This window comes from Ranitomeya imitator, chromosome 2, assembly GCF_032444005.1.
Source record: "Ranitomeya imitator isolate aRanImi1 chromosome 2, aRanImi1.pri, whole genome shotgun sequence".
Lineage (NCBI taxonomy): Eukaryota > Metazoa > Chordata > Amphibia > Anura > Dendrobatidae > Ranitomeya > Ranitomeya imitator.
Window position 1 is genome coordinate 337,602,664 of NC_091283.1, and position 21,529 is coordinate 337,624,192.

General features: G+C 44.4%; 1 protein-coding gene across 1 annotated transcript in view; it reads right to left on the reverse strand.

The window, feature by feature from the left end:
- LOC138663645 (oocyte zinc finger protein XlCOF22-like) overlaps positions 1–21,529 on the reverse strand; it is a 63,973-nt gene that overhangs the window by 16,476 nt on the left and 25,968 nt on the right. Inside the window, exons 2-5 of the mRNA XM_069749925.1 lie at positions 10,076–10,225; positions 9,767–9,946; positions 9,564–9,684; positions 1,975–2,072 (exon numbers count right to left, since the gene is read on the reverse strand). Of these exons, the coding sequence (XP_069606026.1) occupies positions 1,975–2,072; positions 9,564–9,684; positions 9,767–9,946; positions 10,076–10,153 (477 nt within the window). The 5' untranslated portion in view covers positions 10,154–10,225. The remainder of the gene's footprint in view (positions 1–1,974; positions 2,073–9,563; positions 9,685–9,766; positions 9,947–10,075; positions 10,226–21,529) is intronic.

Genomic DNA, 21,529 nt, shown 5'->3' on the forward strand with positions numbered 1-21,529 from the left:
TCTTGGTGAAATGCATTTATTGAAAAGCCAATAATTCCCTATGAAAGGAATGGTGGATGACACAATAATGTTTGTGGGAGGTAGCTGCGAGCGAATACAAAGACCGTGTAGGACACACAGCGGTGCATTCAGAGTGCCTATATATGGAGCAAAGAACATGGGGCGGTAACCCTGATGAAGGAGTGTGTTACACTTTGAAACGCGTTGGTTAGTTTTTGCCTCAGTGAGGCTCCGTAGGCCAGTGACATCACACGCTGCTTGTCAGTGTCGGCCATTTTTCTTTCTGTGTAACCAGAGACGCCACCGGCCGGGACGTCTCAGGCTCTGCACGGAGTAGCGGCACCTCTCTGCCTGCAGCGGCTAGCACCGGAAGGTGCACGCTCACCCCCTAGACCACATCAAACACGAACTAATAACATCCTCCTGCCTTTAGCGAGTACCATTGAGTGTAGGTTCACTACCTTTACCACCTAGAACGGGAACAGCTCCGCAGCAACTCACTAAGTGCCCTCTGCAAACTTCATTTTCCATAAGGGGGAACCTGCCTGCTAATCCCTAACATAGTAACATAGTAACATAGTTAGTAAGGCCGAAAAAAGACATTTGTCCATCCAGTTCAGCTTATATTCCATCATAATAAATCCCCAGATCTACGTCCTTCTACAGAACCTAATAATTGTATGATACAATATTGTTCTGCTCCAGGAAGACATCCAGGCCTCTCTTGAACCCCTCGACTGAGTTCGCCATCACCACCTCCTCAGGCAAGCAATTCCAGATTCTCACTGCCCTAACAGTAAAGAATCCTCTTCTATGTTGGTGGAAAAACCTTCTCTCCTCCAGACGCAAAGAATGCCCCCTTGTGCCCGTCACCTTCCTTGGTATAAACAGATCCTCAGCGAGATATTTGTATTGTCCCCTTATATACTTATACATGGTTATTAGATCGCCCCTCAGTCGTCTTTTTTCTAGACTAAATAATCCTAATTTCGCTAATCTATCTGGGTATTGTAGTTCTCCCATCCCCTCAACATAGAGAATCACACTTTGGGATCCAAAAGGTATGTAAACCTGGGAACGTGCAATATCTATATTTGTATATCTAAATAAAAGCACATTTAGGCGTATTTTAAGGAATGATTGGTTATTACACTACCCATAGGGCAAACTGCACGGCACACATACTGATAGTGTGCACAAAGTAGTGTTGATATATGATAATAGTTTATTAGGGTAGCAGTTATTTTTTTAGGCACTTGTAGCGCGGTATTACTTATTATTTATCCAGCTTATTTTAATTTATTGGCAGAACAGGCACAGCGTCTGTCTGAAATACCAGCAGCACTTGTGTATTCGAAGTTGTAGCGCCAATGTGTTTTATTATTATTTTATACTTGACCTACAAAGCCATCCATAACCTTTCTCCTCCGTATATTTCCGAACTAATCTCTCAATATCTTCCCTCGCATAATCTCCTGTCCTCCCAAGACCTCCTTCTCTCCCCACGCTTATTTGCTCGTCACCTAATCGCCTAAGACTTCTCCCGAATATCCCCCATCCTCTGGAATTCTGTGCCCCAACATGTCCGGTTATCCGCCACATTTGTATCCTTCAAACGGAACCTGAAAACCCACCTCTTCAAGAAAGCTTGTAGCCTGTAATGACCACACGGCCACCTCAACACCATCGGAGCTACTACAACCACCGACCTACTGTCTTCTTCCCCATAATCCTGTAGAATGTAAGTCCTCTTCCCTCTGTATCAGTCTGTCATTGTTAGTTTGTTTACTGTAAGTGATTTTTGTATTTTGATGTAATCCCTTCTCACGTACAGCACCATGGAATTAACGGTGCTATAAAAATAAATAAAATATAAAACATAGAATACTGGTGGATAAAACAAGACGGGGCACAAGACCTTCACAGGCGTCTACACATCATAGGGAGAACTCATGACACCTTCTCTCCATCTACCTGATGATTCTGAGGAACATCGGGATCTTCTTGTTTACAGTCCTGTGGAAGAAGAGGACGGGGACATCTCTCTGGTGTTGTCCTCTTACTGGATAGATCTGGAGGAAACACATACAGGGACTGAATTCATTCTTTACATACAGATAATTACACTGGTCTACAAAAAAAATGTTTCTGGCATGGACTTTACAAACAATTTTAGACTAATTTGAGGGAGCTGAATTCAAATCTGATCTTATAATTTCTCTATCATATCACGTTTTTGCGCTACATGTATATAGCCCATTTTCAAGAATTCCATGATAAATATAAGTAGTGTATGAAAAGTGTCGGTTTATACGATTCACTAAGGTAAATTTAGTTTTCATCTAGTCTCCCAATAAATGTAGGAATATCTTTTTCTTTGAACATGCATAATTCCCATTTGGTATGATAACACCCTTGTTTTCTGTGCTACTGGGACAGTAGAGCTACAGCAGAGCATTGGGTGAAAACTGAATGGCCTCAGCGACAGAGTTTGGCATCTGGCGATAAGAATGTCATCCATGATCCTCTAGTGGATAGGAAGGACATTGTCTTTCCTCCCTTACACATAAAACTTGGATTGATGACGCAGTTCGTCAAAGCTCTCAATCACAGTGGAGAATGCTTTAACTATATATGTTCAACTTTTCCTGGTCTTAGTGAAGAGAAGAAAAAGGCTGGAATATTTGATGGACCTCATGTAAGAACACTTACTAGAGACCCGAATTTTATCACATCAATGAATGAGACAGAAGAAAGGGCTTGGAATGCATTTTGTAATGTGGTGCAGAATTTTCTAGGGAATAAGAAAGCAGACAACTATGAAGAGATTGTGGAAGAGCTATGTTGTGAATTCTGTTGTCGGGCTCCCTCCTGTGGTCATGAATGGTACTTCGGCTGGTTCTGTCCATGGACTTCCTCTGGTGGGTGTTTCTGAGTTTCCTTCCACAGGTGACGAGGTTAATTCGTTAGCTGCTGCTCTATTTAAAGGGACTCTGTCACCTGAATTTGGCGGGACTGGTTTTGGGTCATATGGGCGGAGTTTTCGGGTGTTTGATTCACCCTTTCCTTACCCGTTGGCTGCATGCTGGCTGCAATATTGGATTGAAGTTCATTCTCTGTCCTCCATAGTACACGCCTGCGCAAAGCAATCTTGCCTTGCGCAGGCGTGTACTATGGAGGACAGAGAATGAACTTCAATCCAATATTGCAGCCAGCATGCAGCCAGCGAGTAAGGAAAGGGTGAATCAAACACCCGAAAACCACACCCATATGACCCAAAACCAGTCCCGCCAAATTCAGGTGACAGGTTCCCTTTAACTCCACTTAGATCTTTGCTCCATGCCACCTGTCAATGTTCCAGTATTGGTCTAGTTCACTCCTGGATCGTTCTTGTGACCTGTCTTCCCATCAGGAGCTAAGTTCCAGCTTGTATTCCTTTGGTTTGCTATTTTTCTGTCCAGCTTGCTATTTAATTTGTTGTCTTGCTTGCTGGAAGCTCTGGGACGCAGAGTCGGTGCGGAGGGTCTTTTTGCGCCCTCTGCGTGGTCTTTTTGTAGGTTTTTGTGCTGACCGCAAAGTAACCTTTCCTATCCTCGGTCTGTTCAGTAAGTCGGGCCTCACTTTGCTAAATCTATTTCATCTCTGTGTTTGTATTTTCATCTTTACTCACAGTCATTATATGTGGGGGGCTGCCTTTTCCTTTGGGGAATTTCTCTGAGGCAAGGTAGGCTTTATTTTTCTATCTTCAGGGCTAGCTAGTTTCTTAGGCTGTGCCGAGTTGCATTGGGAGCGTTAGGCGCAATCCACGGCTATTTCTAGTGTGTTTGATAGGTTTAGGGATTGCGGTCAGCAGAGTTCCCACGTCCCAGAGCTCGTCCTTTATCATCAGTAACTATCAGGTCATTCCGTGTGCTCTTAACCACCAGGTCTATTATTGTCCTGACCACCAGGTCATAACAGTACAGGTGGCCCAAAGTACTAATGCATCTCAATAGAGGGATAAGAGAAGTTCTGAGACCATTTTTTTTTTCTTTGCAGTGTGTTTTGTCTCCCTTTTCCCCTTTACCTCTGGGTGGTTCAGGACACTGGTGTAAACATGGACATTCAAGGTCTGTCCTCTTGGATGGATAATCACACTACAAGGATACAAAACATTCAAGATTTTGTGGTTCAAAATCCGATGTCAGAGCCTAGGATTCCAATTCCTGATTTGTTTTTTGGTGATAGATCTAAGTTCTTGAATTTCAAAAATAATTGTAAATTGTTTCTTGCCTTGAAACCTCGCTCCTCAGGTGACCCTGTTCAACAAGTAAAGATCATTATTTCTTTGTTACGTGGTGACCCTCAAGACTGGGCATTTTCCCTTGCGCCAGGAGATCCGGCATTGCGTGATCTTGATGCGTTTTTCCTGGCGCTTGGATTGCTTTATGACGAACCTAATTCAGTGGATCAGGCAGAGAAAATCTTGCTGGCTCTGTGTCAGGGTCAGGATGAAGCGGAGATATATTGTCAGAAGTTTAGAAAGTGGTCTGTGCTCACTCAGTGGAATGAATGTGCCCTGGCAGCAATCTTCAGAAAGGGTCTCTCTGAAGCCCTTAAGGATGTCATGGTGGGGTTTCCCATGCCTGCTGGTCTGAATGAGTCTATGTCCTTGGCCATTCAGATCGATCGACGCTTGCGTGAGCATAAAGCTGTGCACCATTTGGCGGTACTATCTGAGCATGGGCCTGAGCCTATGCAATGTGATAGGACTTTGACCAGAGCTGAACGGCAAGAACACAGACGTCGGAATGGGCTATGTTTTTACTGTGGTGATTCCACTCATGCTATCTCCGATTGTCCTAAGCGCACTAAGCGGTTCGCTAGGTCTGCCACCATTGGTACGGTACAGTCTAAATTTCTATTGTCTGTTACTCTGATTTGCTCTTTGTCATCCTATTCTGTTATGGCATTTGTGGATTCAGGCGCTGCCCTGAATTTGATGGACTTGGAGTATACTAGGCGCTGTGGTTTTTTCTTGGAGCCCTTGCAGTATCCTATTCCATTGAGAGGAATTGATGCTACGCCTTTGGCCAATAATAAGCCTCAGTATTGGACCCAATTGACCTTGTGCATGGCTCCTGCACATCAGGAGGATATCCGCTTTCTGGTGTTGCATAATCTGCATGATGTGGTCGTTTTGGGGTTGCCATGGCTACAGGTTCATAATCCAGTATTGGACTGGAAATCTATGTCTGTGTCCAGCTGGGGTTGCCAGGGGGTACATGGTGATGTTCCATTTTTGTCTATTTCGTCTTCCACTCCTTCTGAAGTTCCAGAGCTTTTGTCGGATTATCGGGATGTATTTGATGAGCCCAAAGCCAATGCCCTACCTCCTCATAGGGATTGCGATTGTGCAATTAATTTGATTCCTGGTAGTAAGTTTCCTAAGGGCCGATTGTTCAATTTATCTGTGCCAGAACACGCCGCTATGCGGAGTTATATAAAGGAATCCTTGGAGAAAGGCCATATTCGCCCGTCATCATCACCGATAGGAGCAGGGTTCTTTTTTGTGGCCAAGAAGGATGGTTCTTTGAGACCTTGTATTGATTACCGCCTTCTTAATAAAATTACAGTCAAATTTCAGTATCCTTTGCCGTTGCTGTCTGATTTGTTTGCTCGTATTAAAGGGGCTAGTTGGTTCACCAAGATAGATCTTCGAGGGGCGTATAATCTTGTGCGTATTAAACAAGGCGATGAATGGAAAACAGCATTTAATACGCCCGAGGGCCATTTTGAGTACCTGGTTATGCCATTCGGGCTTTCCAATGCTCCATCAGTATTTCAGTCCTTTATGCATGACATCTTCCGAGAGTACCTGGATAAATTCCTGATTGTGTATTTGGATGATATTTTGGTCTTTTCGGATGATTGGGAGTCTCATGTGAAGCAGGTCAGAATGGTGTTCCAGGTCCTTCGTGCGAATTCCTTGTTTGTGAAGGGGTCAAAGTGTCTCTTTGGAGTTCAGAAGGTTTCATTTTTGGGGTTCATTTTTTCCCCTTCTACTATCGAGATGGACCCTGTTAAAGTCCAGGCCATTTACGATTGGACTCAGCCGACATCTGTGAAGAGCCTGCAAAAGTTCCTGGGCTTTGCTAATTTTTATCGGCGCTTCATCGCTAATTTTTCTACTGTTGCTAAACCGTTGACTGATTTGACCAAGAAGGGTGCTGATGTGGTCAATTGGTCTTCTGCGGCTGTAGAGGCTTTTCAGGAGTTGAAGCGTCGTTTTTCTTCTGCCCCTGTGTTGTGCCAGCCAGATGTTTCGCTTCCGTTTCAGGTTGAGGTTGATGCTTCTGAGATTGGAGCAGGGGCTGTTTTGTCGCAAAGAAGTTCTGATGGCTCGGTGATGAAGCCATGTGTTTTCTTTTCTAGAAAGTTTTCGCCTGCTGAGCGTAACTATGATGTTGGTAATCGTGAATTGTTGGCCATGAAGTGGGCATTCGAGGAGTGGCGTCATTGGCTGGAAGGAGCCAAGCATCGCGTGGTGGTCTTGACTGATCACAAGAATTTGACTTATCTTGAGTCTGCCAAACGGTTGAATCCGAGACAGGCTCGATGGTCGTTATTTTTCTCCCGCTTTGATTTTGTGGTTTCGTACCTTCCGGGCTCTAAGAATGTGAAGGCTGATGCCCTGTCAAGGAGTTTTGTGCCTGACTCTCTGGGTGTTCCTGAGCCGGCGGGTATTCTCAAAGAGGGGGTAATTTTGTCTGCCATCTCCCCTGATTTGCGGTGGGTGCTGCAAAAATTTCAGGTTGATAGACCTGACCGTTGCCCAGCGGCGAAACTGTTTGTCCCTGATAGATGGACTAGTAGAGTTATCTCTGAGATTCATTGTTCAGTGTTGGCTGGGCATCCTGGAATCTTTGGTACCAGAGATTTGGTGGCCGTCTTTGTCGCGGGATGTGCGTTCTTTTGTGCAGTCCTGTGGGACTTGTGCTCAGGCTAAGCCCTGCTGTTCTCGTGCCAGTGGGTTGCTTTTGCCCTTGCCGGTCCAGAAGAGGCCCTGGATGCATATTTCTATGGATTTTATTTCGGATCTCCCCGTCTCTCAAAAGATGTCGGTCATTTGGGTGGTTTGTGATCGCTTTTCTAAGATGGTCCATTTGGTACTTTTGTCTAAATATCCTTCCTCCTCTGATTTGGTGCCATTATTTTTCCAGCATGTGGTTTGTTTACATGGTATCCCGGAGAACATCGTTTCTGACAGAAATTCCCAGTTTGTTTCAAGGTTTTGGCGATCCTTTTGTGCTAGGATGGGCATTGATTTGTCTTTTTCCTCGGCTTTCCATCCTCAGACAAATGGCCAAACCGAACGAACTAATCAAACTTTGGAAACATATCTGAGATGCTTTGTTTCTGCTGATCAGGATGATTGGGTGTCCTTTTTGCCGTTGGCTGAGTTCGCCCTTAATAATCGGGCCAGCTCGGCTACTTTGGTTTCGCCGTTTTTCTGCAATTCTGGTTTCCATCCTCGTTTCTCTTCAGGGCAGGTTGAGTCTTCAGACTGTCCTGGTGTAGATACTGTGGTGGATAGGTTGCAGCAGATTTGGACTCATGTGGTGGATAATTTGACATTGTCCCAGGAGAAGGCTCAACGTTTCGCTAACCGCCGGCGCTGTGTGGGTCCCCGACTTCGTGTTGGGGATTTGGTTTGGTTGTCGTCTCGTTATGTTCCTATGAAGGTTTCCTCTCCTAAGTTTAAGCCTCGTTTCATTGGTCCATATAAGATTTCTGAGGTTATCAATCCTGTGTCATTTCGTTTTGCCCTTCCTGCTTCTTTTGCCATCCATAATGTGTTCCATGGGTCGTTATTGCGGAGATACGTGGCGCCTGTGGTTCTATCCGTTGATCCTCCTGCCCCGGTGTTAGTTGAGGGGGAGTTGGAGTATGTGGTGGAGAAGATTTTGGATTCTCGTATTTCGAGACGGAAACTCCAGTACCTGGTCAAGTGGAAGGGTTATGGTAAGGAAGATAATTCATGGGTTTTTGCCTCTGATGTTCATGCTGCCGATCTGGTTCGTGCCTTTCATTTGGCTCATCCTGGTCGGCCTGGGGGCTCTGGTGAGGGTTCAGTGACCCCTCCTCAAGGGGGGGGGGTACTGTTGTGAATTCTGTTGTCGGGCTCCCTCCTGTGGTCATGAATGGTACTTCGGCTGGTTCTGTCCATGGACTTCCTCTGGTGGGTGTTTCTGAGTTTCCTTCAACAGGTGACGAGGTTAATTCGTTAGCTGCTGCTCTATTTAACTCCACTTAGATCTTTGCTCCATGCCACCTGTCAATGTTCCAGTATTGGTCTAGTTCACTCCTGGATCGTTCTTGTGACCTGTCTTCCCATCAGAAGCTAAGTTCCAGCTTGTATTTCTTTGGTTTGCTATTTTTCTGTCCAGCTTGCTATTTAATTTGTTGTCTTGCTTGCTGGAAGCTCTGGGACGCAGAGGGAGCGCCTCCACACCGTGAGTCGGTGCGGAGGGTCTTTTTGAACCCTCTGCGTGGTTTTTTTGTAGGTTTTTGTGCTGACCGCAAAGTAACCTTTCCTATCCTCGGTCTGTTCACTAAGTCGGGCCTCACTTTGCTAAATCTATTTCATCTCTGTGTTTGTATTTTCATCTTTACTCACAGTCATTATATGTGGGGGGCTGCCTTTTCCTTTGGGGAATTTCTCTGAGGCAAGGTAGGCTTTATTTTTCTATCTTCAGGGCTAGCTAGTTTCTTAGGCTGTGCCGAGTTGCATAGGGAGCATTAGGCGCAATCCACGGCTATTTCTAGTGTGTTTGATAGGTTTAGGGATTGCGGTCAGCAGAGTTCCCACGTCCCAGATCTCGTCCTTTATCATCAGTAACTATCAGGTCATTCCGTGTGCTCTTAACCACCAGGTCTATTATTGTCCTGACCACCAGGTCAAAACAGAGCTACCAATGAGTCTGTGAAATCTTAGATGTGGAATGAGTATCAATATTCACTATTTACACAGCCATTTGGACTTTTTTCCAGAGAACCTTGGGGATATGAGCGAGGAACAAGGGGAGCGTTTTCATCAGAACATTAAAACAATGGAAGAACAGTATCACGGCCGGTGGGACTCACATATGATGGCTGACTATTGCTGGAGCTTGATGACAACCCAGAAGCTGTACATCACAGATCAGCCAAGAAAAGAAAGTTCAAATAACTGCCATTTGTCATTCATCTGTGTGCCATATATATGTGTTTTTATATTTTGTAGTTTAATTCTGTAAGTATATTTGATTTGCTGTACATAGACTTTGTAATCTTTCTTATTCCTTGATTAAAAATATACAATGTAGTATCGAAAATCATGTGTTTTTATCATAAAACATTAGATAGGAGTAATTTTCATCAAAAATTTAAAATATCTCGAAATCCTGATGTGATAGCCAAAAACGGAGTTCATACTCGTAATCAGCAGCCCTAATTGACTTAAAATATGTTTTAAAACCTTTTGCCAGAAAAATTGCGTTGGCCAGTGTTATAGGCCGTGTTTATTTAGTTCTGTGTATTACCTGGTGATGTGAGAGGCTGGGGATCCTCCATCATGACGTCCTTGTAGAGCTCTTTGTTTCCTAAATACTCCCACTCCTCCATGGTGAAATAGATGGCGACATCCTGACACCTTATAGGAACCTGATACATAAAATGATACCGTCATACCCCGATCCCTTCATAGCGTTACTGTATAATGTCCCAGCATTCCTAGCAGTGTCACCTCTCCAGTCAGCAGCTCAATCATCTTGTAGGTGAGTTGTAGGATCTTCTGGTCATTGACTTCCCCATATACAGGGGGGTGAGGTGGAGGCCCCGTGATTGGGCTCTGGGGTCCTCCCCATCCCTCAAACACAGGGTCCTGACAGCGCTCACTAGAGGTCTTCTTCACTACTGTGTAATCCTGTTTATGGAGAGACACATTAATAAATCTCACTACAGACATTTCCAGAGTCCTCACCTCTCCAGTTCTGTCCATCTGTTATTCCCATAGATAAGAATGATGTAATGTGACGTCATCAGAATCTCTCACCTCTCCAGTAAGCCGGAAGAGGATCTCTAGGGTGAGGTGTAATATCCTCTCCGCCATCTTGTCTCTGTCCATATCCATCTTTGATGGGTAAGTCAAGAAAATACTCTTATATAGAAGATCTTCACTGAGAGGATCCGATATTGTAGAGACCTGTATGAGAAAAAGATGAGCCGATGTAACCCCATAAATATCCTGTGTAATAATACAATTACTGGAGATAATAAGGGAAACATATGAGGAGATTTATTATTTTACAGTATTTAGTTTTCATCTTTACATCTACTAATAAAATCTATATATTTAGGCCACAGACAACAAGCAGTTTCTCCCTCGGAATCGGCGGCTGAATACGTTTCTCATAGACTCATCTTCCGTAACGCTAATTCTCATCTCATTTACCGACACTGGAATCGGCATTAGCAATACTGCAGGAGATATTCATTACATGTGACATGAAAAAAAACTACTTCATGATGAGGACGACATCTTCATCTTCTACTAAGGCTCTAGAAACATATTTGGCCAGAGACCATCACTGACTCCATCACCACCGGCCGTCTATATGAAGGTTTCCCGTCTTCCCCGCACTGTAATCTTCTATCACGTTAGATCTCAAGTCTGATTCACACACAGAAGTTTAAATTGGCTCCAACAATTCTTGTTAAAAGAAAAAAACATGGAAAAAGCAGAAGGCACATTATAATAGTTTTTAACAAAAAATGTTTAACCCTTTTGAGCACCAGAGCATAGATGTACACCGCAAGGACAGCACAGGTGCGGCTGCAACAAAACCCCTGGCAGTTTATCCACTTACTCTTGTGAAAAGCAAACATGGCATCTAAGAAGGTGTGACAGAGTCCAGCTGATTGCCCCTCCACCCCCAAGTACTCGATAGTATGGGGCTGAGTTACTGCGGTACTTACATGCCTAATAATGGTATCTGGGCCTGCAATGTACGAGCGTTTAGGCTAAGTGCACACGTTGCGGATTGGGGTGCAGAATTTTCTGCACAAAATCTGCATCTCCTGGCAGAAAACGCAGGTGCAGATTTGATGCGTTTTTTTAAGCGGATTTTGTGCGTTTTTTACCCCTGCTGATTTTTATAATGGAAGGGTGCTGAAACGCTGCAGATCCGCACAAAAGTAGTGACATGCTCCTTCTTTTGATCCGTAGCGTTTTCCATGCGGAATTTTCCGCACCATTAGCACAGCATTTTTTTTTTCCTATTGATTGGAACTGTACTGTACTGTAAATCACTTTGCGGATCTGCAGCATTTCTGCGCGGAACAAAATGCAGCGGATCCGCAGTAAATCCGCATCGTGTGCACATAGCCTTATTAGGCTGTGGCAGTGGTAGCATCCAATAAGTTACCTTTTAACGCCCCCATACACATTAGACCAGTGGTCCCCAACCTTTCTGACCTTGAGAGCCACATTCAGTTAGAGAGAGGGTCGCGAGCCCCATCTAGCTCCCACCCCCTTCAAAGCAGTGTCAACCAAAGCCCCCATTACAGGTATAATGATAACCAAAGCTTTTGCACAGAAATCACTACAAAGCAGTAAACAGATCCAGGGGTTCCCACAATACCCTCCATTCAGTATTTTCCCATCAAGGACTCCCGACACACTGTCACATCCAGCTTTGAGCACCTCCTCTAACAGTACCATCTTCTAGCGTACCATACCTAAAACATCTCTAAACCCCTAGGATATATTATTGAACAACAACAAAAAAAGATTTGTGATGTCATTACTGTCCAACCTCCTCTTTTACATTTGTCCAACCCACACTCCATTAAACACACAGACAGATCTATGGATAGATAGAAGGAATGAGATGGATAGCTAGATGTACATATAGATAGATCTATAGATGCATACATCTATCTATTCATATATCTATAGATATATCTGGATAGATATATCTATGGATAGATGTATGGATAGTGTAGGGTATGTGTCCACGGGCCGGATTACATCCGGATTAGCTGCGGATTGGATGCTACGTTCAATCCGCAGTGTCCAGATGTTAACGCATAGTGGAGGGGATTTTATGAAATCCCGTCTCCACTCTGCATGCGAAAACGCGTCCAGCGGCCCTGCATTTACGGACATGCGGCGCGTCTTTTTAGAACGCAGCATGTCTGTTTACCTTGTGGCGATTCTCCATAGCCGCAAGGTAAATCACAGGGTCCTATGTATGGGGTGAGGAGATTCCGGATGTGTGCAATGAACACATCCGGATTTACAGCGCGTACAGAAGGGGGCGGCGCTTTGGGCAATCTGGCCCATGGACACATAGCCTATAGATATATGGATAGATATATCTATAGATATATCTATCTATATATCTATAGATAGAAGATCCATAGATATATAATAGCAAGGCCGATGTTTATTAATGAACGTTTAATTTAAAAAAAAAAAAAAACGAGAAAAGAAAAAATGGCATGGGCTCCCGTGAAATTTTCTGTGCCAAGGCGAGAAAGCCGATGGCCAGGGCCAATATTTTGTTGCCTGGGAAGGGGGTAATACCCATGGCCCCTTCCCAGGCTATGAATGTCAGCCCGCAGCTGTCTGCGTAGCCTTTACTGGCTATTAAAATAGTGGGACCCCCCCAAAAAAATGACTTGGGGTCCCCCTATATTTTATAGCCAGAAAGGCTACGCAGACAGCTGCGGACTGATATTCATTGCCTAGAGAGAGGCCATGGATATTGGCCCCCCACCGGCTACAAATACCAGCCCACAGCCACCCCCAAAATAGCGCATCTGTAAGATGCGCCAATTCCGGCACTTAGCCCCCTCTTCCCACTCCTGTGTAGCGCTGGGATATGGGGTAATAAGGGGTTAATGTCACCTTGCTATTATAAGGTGACATTAAGCCCTGTTAATAATAGAGAGGCGTTAATAAGACGCCTATCCATTACTAATCCTATAGTAGTGAAAGAGTTAAAAAATAAAATAAAGACACAGCCAGAAAAAGTATTTTAATATTCTTAAATTCACCATACTTACCATACTTGATCGCCTGCAAAAAATTAAAAATAATAAACCAACCTTATACTCCCTTTCCGCCGTAGTCCAATTAATAACGAATGTCCCACGACGATCTCCCCTATAGAACAGTGACATCGGGTGATGTCACTGTTCTATAGGACCTCCAGTGACATACTGACAGGAGACAATGGCTCCTGCAGTGCATCACTTAAGAGGTTACCTGAGTTCAGGGTCTCACTTTATGGCAAAGCTGCTTGAGAATTTTCCCACACAGCAGTGCCATAAGTGAGAGCAGGGACTATTTCTCACAGAAGCGGAGGAGTACATTGCGGAAAGATACCTTCCGTCATTGTATTTCTGGAGCCCCTGGAGAGCGGTCACATCAGCTGATGTGGCTGCTCTCCACGGGAGATCGCCGTGGGATACTCGTTTTAATTGGATATCTGCGGACCCAGGGAATAGATTGTTTATTATTTTAATATTTTTTACAGGTGATCAATGGCTTCGGGGATCAAGGTGATGGGGAGTATGTACTTTATGTTGCATTTTGTATGTTGCATGGTGTATGTTGCATTTTGTATGTTGCATGGTGTATGTTGCATTTTGTATGTTACTTGTTGTATGTTGCATGTACTGTATGTATGTTGTATGTACTGTATGTTGCATGTTATATGGTGTGTGTTGTATGTTGCATGGTGTATGTTGCATGGTGCATGTTGCATGTAATATGTTATGCTATATGTACTGTATGTTGCATGGTGTATGTTATGTTGTATGCATTATATGTTGTATGTACTGTACATGTGTATGTTTTTTTGTTGTTGTTTTTTTTTACATTCAACACATTAGCCGGATGATTTGACTACTACTGTCATCATTGGCTAATGTGTCAGTCACTCTAGCAGGCATAGTCCGATGGGACTTGTAGTACCATCGGACGATGCCTGCACACACACAGACACCAAAGACCCCCGCACACACCCGGACAGCCCCGCACACACCCGAAAAGCCCCGCACACAGTCACCGCTCACACTCCACCCACACACTTCCCTCCTCCTGAACTGCAGCGTTTCTCAGACACACATCTACAGCAAAACTGGAAATCCGTTTTACATCTGCGGCTTTGCTGTGGATGTGCCCAACTCAATGCAAGTCTATGGGTGCAGAAACGCTGCAGTTCTGCACAAAAGTGACATGCTGTGGGGAAAAAAAAGCTGCATTTCAGTGCATCAAGTCTGCAGTGCCCATAGACTTACATTGGTTGTGCACTACACTGTGAATTTGATGCAATTCCATGTGGCAAGAAACGCTGCGGATCTGCAATCAAATCCGCAAAGTGTGCAGACAGCCAATGACCAGTAAATGTGCATCCAGATCTGCACTTCTGTGCGGGGCTACTCACAAAATTCACCATTTTGAGTTGTGCTCTTCATACAGTTTGCTAAACATGGAGCTAATGCACCAAGCTGGCAGTCGCGAATCACAATTCATGGGACCGCGAGCCACATGTGGCTCCTGAGCTACAGGTTGGGGACCCCTGCATTAGACTAAAGTTACATGAAAGCACTGATTTCGGTGGGTTCGGGTGACTATATAATGTATTTGGGGGCCTCCCGACAGATGATGTCAGGGCAGAGAAGGATCGGGCATCCTGAACCTCACAGGCTAATCCGTTTGTTCTTCCTGTAGATAATCCTGCGCTAGACGAGTCTGGAGGCGATTCTCTCATACAGACCACAGGAAAGCTGGAATATTTGTGTGTATGGGGGAGTCGGGAGAGATAGCCGTCTGCCAAATGACCGTTCAGCCAACATTTATCTCATGTGTATGGGGCCGTTAGTATTACACTGACAGGCAGTGATGATACCCGGCACTACAGTAGTACAGTGCATCACCGGAGCCATCAGAGGCTTGTATGTTGTATGATCACACTAATCAGAACTGTTAAAAAAAGGTTTACGGTATGTGACACCCTGCCAATTTTGCATTTTTTCCCACATACAAAGAATGGAGAAGTCTGGAATTTTTAGCGTAGGTACCCTTCAACTGTGAGAGACAGAATCTAAAAATAATCCAGAAAATCACATTGTATGTTTTCTAAATAATTAAATTGCATTTTACTGCATGAAATAAGTATTTCATCACCTACCAATCAGCAAGAATGTTGCCTCTGAGAGACCTGTTAGTTTTTCTATATGAAGCCTCCTACTCTGCACCCATTACCTGTATTAATTGCACCTGTTTAAACTCGTTACCTGTATAAAAGACACCTGTCCACACAATCACACTCCCAACCTCTCCGCAATGGCTAAGACCAAAGAGCTGTCTAAGGGTATGTGCACATGTTGCGGATTTGGCCCTGCAGATCCGCAGCAGTTTTCAATGCATTGTACAGTACCATGAAAACCTATGGAAAACCAAATCCGCAGTGCACATGCTGCAGAAAATTTTGCTCGGAAAAGCTGCGGTGTATTTTCCGCAGCATGTCAATTCTTTGTGCGGATTCCGCAGCGTTTTACACCTGTTCCATAATAGCAATCCGCAGGTGAAACACTGTAAATCCGCAGGTAAAACGCAGTGCGTTTTTCAGAATTCGCGTGGAAAAATCCGCAAGTGTATCTGCAAAGTGTGCACATAGCCTAAGGACTAGTGATGAGCGAATATACTCATTGCATGGGTTTTCCCGAGCACGCTCGGGTGGTCTCCGAGTATCTGTGACTGCTCGGAGATTTAGTTTTCCTTGCCGCAGCTGCATAATTGCGGCTACTTGACAGCTTGATTACATGTGAGAATGCCCTAGCAACCAGGCAACCCCCACATGTACTCAGCCTGGCTAGCAGCCATAAATCATGCACCTGCGTCAACAAAAACTAAATCTCTGAGCAGTCACAAATACTCGGAGACCACCCGAGCGTGCTCTGGGAAACCCAAGCAACGAGTATACTCGCTCACCACTACTAAGGACACCAGGGACAAAATTGTAGACTCGCACAAGGCTGGGATGAGCTACAGAACAATAGGCAACAGGTGTTGGCACAATTATTAGAAAAATGGAAGGAATACAAGAAGACTACCAATCTTCTTCAACCTGGGGCTCCATGCAAGATCTCGCCTCGTGGGGTAACGATGATTCTGAGAAAGGTCAGGAGTCAGGCCAGAACTACACAGGAAGACTTGGTCAATGACTTGAAGAAATCTGGGACCACAGCCTCAAATAATACCGTTAGTAATACACTACATCGTCATGGATTAAAATCTTGCATGGCACGCAAGGTTCCCCTGCCAGCAGGCCACGTCCAGGCCCATTTGAAGGTCACCAATGACCATCTGGATGAACCAGAGGAGGCATGGGAGAAGGTCATGTGGTCAGATGAGACCAAAAGAGTACTTTTTGGTATCAACTCCATACGCTATGTGATGAGGAACAAGAAGGATTTTGGCCAACAACCTCCTTCCCTCAGTAAGAGTATTGAAGATGAGTCAAGGCTGGGTCGTCGAGCAGGACAATGACCCGAAACAAACAGACATGGCATCTAAGGAGTGGCTGTTAAAGAAAATTTCAAGGTCCTGGTGTACCCTAGCCAGTCTCCAGACCTGAACCCAACAGAAAATGTTTGGAGGGAGCTGAAACTCAATGTTGCCAAGCAACAGCTCCGAAAACTGAAATATCTGGAGAAGATCTGTATGGAGGAGTGGGACAAACATCCTGTTTTTGTATTATATCAAATACTTATTTCATGTTATAAAATTCAAATTAATTATCTAACCCCTTTACCCCCAAGGGTGGTTTGCACATTAATGATCGGGCCAATTTTTACAATTCTGACCACTGTCCCTTTATGAGGTTATAACTCTGGAACGCTTCAACGGATCCTGGTGATTCTGACACTGTTTTCTCGTTACATATTGTACTTTATGACGGTGGTAACATTTCTTTGATATGACTTGCATTTGTTTGTGAAAACAATTAAAATTTGGTGAACCTTTTGAAAACTTTGCAATTTCCCAACTTTGGATTTTCATGCCATTAAATCACACAGATATGTCACAAAAAATACATAATAAGTAACATTTCCTACATGTCTACTTTACATCAGCACAATTTTGGAACCAAAATTTTTTTTTTGCTAGGGAGTTATAAGGGTTAGAAGTTGACCAGGGATTTCTCATTTTTACAACACCATTTTTTTAGGGACCACATTACATTTGATGTCACTTTGAGGGGTCTATATGATAGAAAACACCCAAAAGTGACACCATTCTAAAAACTGCACCCCTCAAGGTGCTCAAAGGCACATTCAATAAGTTTATTAACCCTTCAGGTGCTTCACAGGAATTTTTGGAATGTTTAAAAAAAATGAACATTTAACTTTTTTTTTTCACAAAAAATTTATTTCAGATCCAATGTGTTTTATTTTACCAAGGGTAACAGGAGAAATTGGGCAGCAAAAGGTGTTGTACAATTTGTCCTGAGTGCGCTGATACCCCATATGTGGGGGTAAACCACTGTTTGGGCGCATGGCAGAGCTTGGAAGGAAAGGAGTGCAGTTTGACTTTTCAGTGCAAAATTGGCTGGAATTGAGATTGGACGCCATGTTGCGTTTGGAGAGCCTCTGATGTGCCTAAATAGTGGAAACCCCCCACAAGTGACACCATTTTGGAAAGTAGACCCCTTAAGGAACTTATCTAGATGTGTTGAGCACTTTGAACCCCCAAATGCTTCACAGAAGTTTAGAATGTAAAAAAATCATTTTTTTTCACAAAAATGATCTTTTCGCCCCCAATTTTTTATTTTCCCAAAAGTAGCAGAGGAAATTGGACCTCAAAAGTTGTTTTTCAATTTGTCCTGAGTACGCCGATACCCCATATGTTGGGAGGAACCATCGTTTGGCTGCATGTCAGAGCTCGGAAGGGAAGGAGTGCGATTTGACTTTTCAAAGCAAAATTGGCTGGAATGGAGATCGGACACCATATTGCGATTGGAGAGCCCCTGATGTGCCTAAACAGTGGAAACCCCCCAAAAGTGACACAATTTTGGAAAGTAGACCCCCTAAGGAACTTATCTAGATGTGTGGTGAGCACTTTGAACCCCCAAGTGTTTCACTGTTTAGGCGCATGGCAGAGCTCAAAAGGGAAGGAGCGCCGTTTTGAAATGCAGAATTTGATGGAATGGTCTGTGGGCATCACGTTGTGTTTACAGAGCCCCTGCTGTACCTGTACCCTGTACAGTACCCTGTACAGAGTACCCTGCTGTAACAGTAGAAACCCCCCACAAGTGACCCTATTTTGGAAACTAGACCCCCGATGGAACTTATCTAGATGTGTTGTGAGAACTTTGAACCCTCAAGTGTTTCACTAAAGTTTATAACGTAGAGCCATGAAAATAAAAAATATTTTTTTTTCACAAAAATGATTTTTTTAGCCCCCAATTTTTATTTTTCCAAGGATAACTATGTAACTATAACAGGTGACATTGGACCCAAAAAGTTGTCCAATTTATCCTAAGTACACCGATACCCCATACGTGGGCGAAAACTACTGTTTGGACACCTGTTAGGGCTCGGAAGGGAAGTAGTGACGTTTGGAAGTCTGGAATGCAGACTTTGATGGAATGGTCTGTGGGCGTCATGTTCTGTTTGCAAAGCCCATGATGTGCCTAAACAGTAGAAAAAAAAACACAAGTGACATTATTTTGGAAACTACACCCCCCACGGAACTTATCTAGATGTGTTGTGAGAACTTTAAACCCCCAAGTGTTTCTCTAAAGTTTAAAATGCAGAGCCGTGAAAATAAACAATCTGTCACGCCGTAAGCAGCGTTAAAGGGGCAGGAGGGCGTACTGGGACCCGCACCTGTCCCTACCACTTTAATGGGGCCCTGGCTCTCCCTTATCTCGGGGGTACATATGATGGTTACGAGGCCCGAGCCGCCAGCGTATCCCTGTCTCCTGTGCAGGCCCTATAGGTGGCCCCCTCTCCCCCCCAGGGAGGAGAACTGCACCAGTGTATAAACACAACAATAAACAGGGTATACAGACAAGGTAACTAAAAGTCTCAAACTCACCAAATGCTCACACAACCACAGAGGGTACACATAGAAGGGAAGAGAAGGAGAAAACTAGGAAGGAAAACAGGTTTAACAAGCAACCAAAACAGCAGACACCAATCTCTGTAATAAACCTCCAAGCTCCAAATATCACTCTCCTTCAACCACCAAGCCAGGCAGCAGAACTGATCACTGACACTAGCTGTAGTCAAGGCTGGGTCTATATAGAGGAGGAGATTACAAAAATCCACTTCAGCTGAGAGACCCAGCTCACAGCAACTTAGCAAATAAGGTTAACTCCTGCACTGCTGGCACAAAGCAGCCAGGTCAAAATACAGGAGAAGAGCTTCTGTTCACTGTGTGTGAACGAGGCCCAGAGCATTGGGGTTCTCTGGAACCTCTCTGTCGCGGTTGCCCCGTGACAGTACCCCCCTTCTACGAGGGACCTCCAGAACCTCAGGACCAGGTTTCTCAGGATGAGCTGTATGAAATGCCCGAACCAATCTAACCGCATGGACATTGGTAGCGGGTACCCTTGTCCTCTCCTCAGGACCGTACCCTCTCCAGTGTACCAGATATTGTAGGGACCGACAAACTAAACGAGAATCCATAACCCTGGAAATCTGGAATTCCAGATTTCCATCAGCAAGGACCGAAGATGGAGGTGAAGGGGACGGATTGGATGATGCCACAACCTTCTTGAGTAAGGAGCGATGAAAAACATTATGGATCTTAAATGACTGAGGCAAAGCCAGCCGAAAAGCAACAGAATTCACGACGGCCACAATCCTATAAGGGCCAATGAACCTAGGGCCCAATTTCCACGAAGGAACTCTCAGCTTAATATTTTTCGAGGACAACCAAACCCAATCACCCACACACAGGTCCGAACCTTCCACACGTCTCCAATCAGCTGCATTCTTATACCTGGAACCCATCCTCTTTAATTTATCAAGAACCCCTTGCCAAACGGACGTAATGGATGAAGAAAACCTCTCCTCTTCAGGCACAACTGAGGAATCCTTCCTATTAAAAGAACTGAATTGAGGATGAAAACCATATGCCCCGAAAAATGGGGACTTACCAGTGGACTCATGAGTACGGTTGTTTATAGCAAACTCAGCCAATGGTAAGTATTTAACCCAGTCCTCCTGATTTTCTGAAATGAAACACCTGAGATAAGTTTCAAGATTTTGATTTACACGTTCTGTTTGACCATTAGATTGAGGATGAAAAGCTGAAGAAAATGACAAATGAATCCGCAACCGGCTGCAAAAAGCCCTCCAAAACTTAGAAATAAACTGCACCCCACCGTCTGATACAATACATGAAGGAACACCATGCAATCTCACAACCTCCTTGATAAAGATCTGTGCCAGAGTCTTGGCATTAGGTAACGCGGGAAAAGCAATAAAATGGGACATTTTGCTAAATCTGTCAACTACGACTAAAATAACTGCATTACCCTCAGAAACCGGTAAGTCAGTGATGAAGTTTATTGACAAATGGGTCCAAGGTCTATTGGGAATCTCCAGAGGTTGGGGAGACCCAGACGGGCGAGTACGAGGCGTCTTGGAACGCGCACACACTGCAGGCAGCGACATATTCCTGTACATCATGATTTACCCCAGACCACCAAAAATGCCGAGTCAGAAGGTCCAAGGTAACCTTAATTCCAGGGTGTCCGGCCAGAACCGAAACATGATGTTCATTGATGACCCTAAGACGAAGATTAGGAGGAATGTACAGTTTACCTAAAGGACAGGCTGCTGGGGCGTCCCCCTGCGCCTCTACCACCTCTCTCTCAAGATCAGAATTAATTGCGACGACAATTACACAATTCTGCAGTATAGGACCTGGCTCACACTTATCCCCACCCCCTGGAAAACAACGGGATAACGCATCGGCCTTGACATTCTTGCTTCCTGGCCTATACGTAATGTAGAAATTGAACCTGGCGAAGAACAGAGACCACCTAGCTTGCCTAGGTGTGAGACGCCTCGCAGATTCTAAATACAACAGATTTTTGTGATCTGTGATCACCATGACTGGGTGAAGTGCTCCCTCCAAAAAATGGCGCCATTCTTCAAATGCCCATTTAATTGCCAACAGTTCCCTGTTACCAATATCATAATTCCTCTCAGTAGGAGATAATTTTTTCGAGAAAAATGCACATGGACGCCACTTACTCGGAGAAATCCCCTGTGACAATACAGCTCCCACCCCCACCTCAGAGGCATCCACCTCTACCACAAATGGCTGCATGATGTCAGGCTGTATTAGTATGGGTGCAGTAGAAAAACACTTCTTCAAAGTCTCAAAAGCCTGACCGGCCGCACTGGACCAGGCAGAGAAGTCTGTGCCTCTCTTGGTCATATCTGTTAAAGGTTTGGCTACTACTGAAAAGTC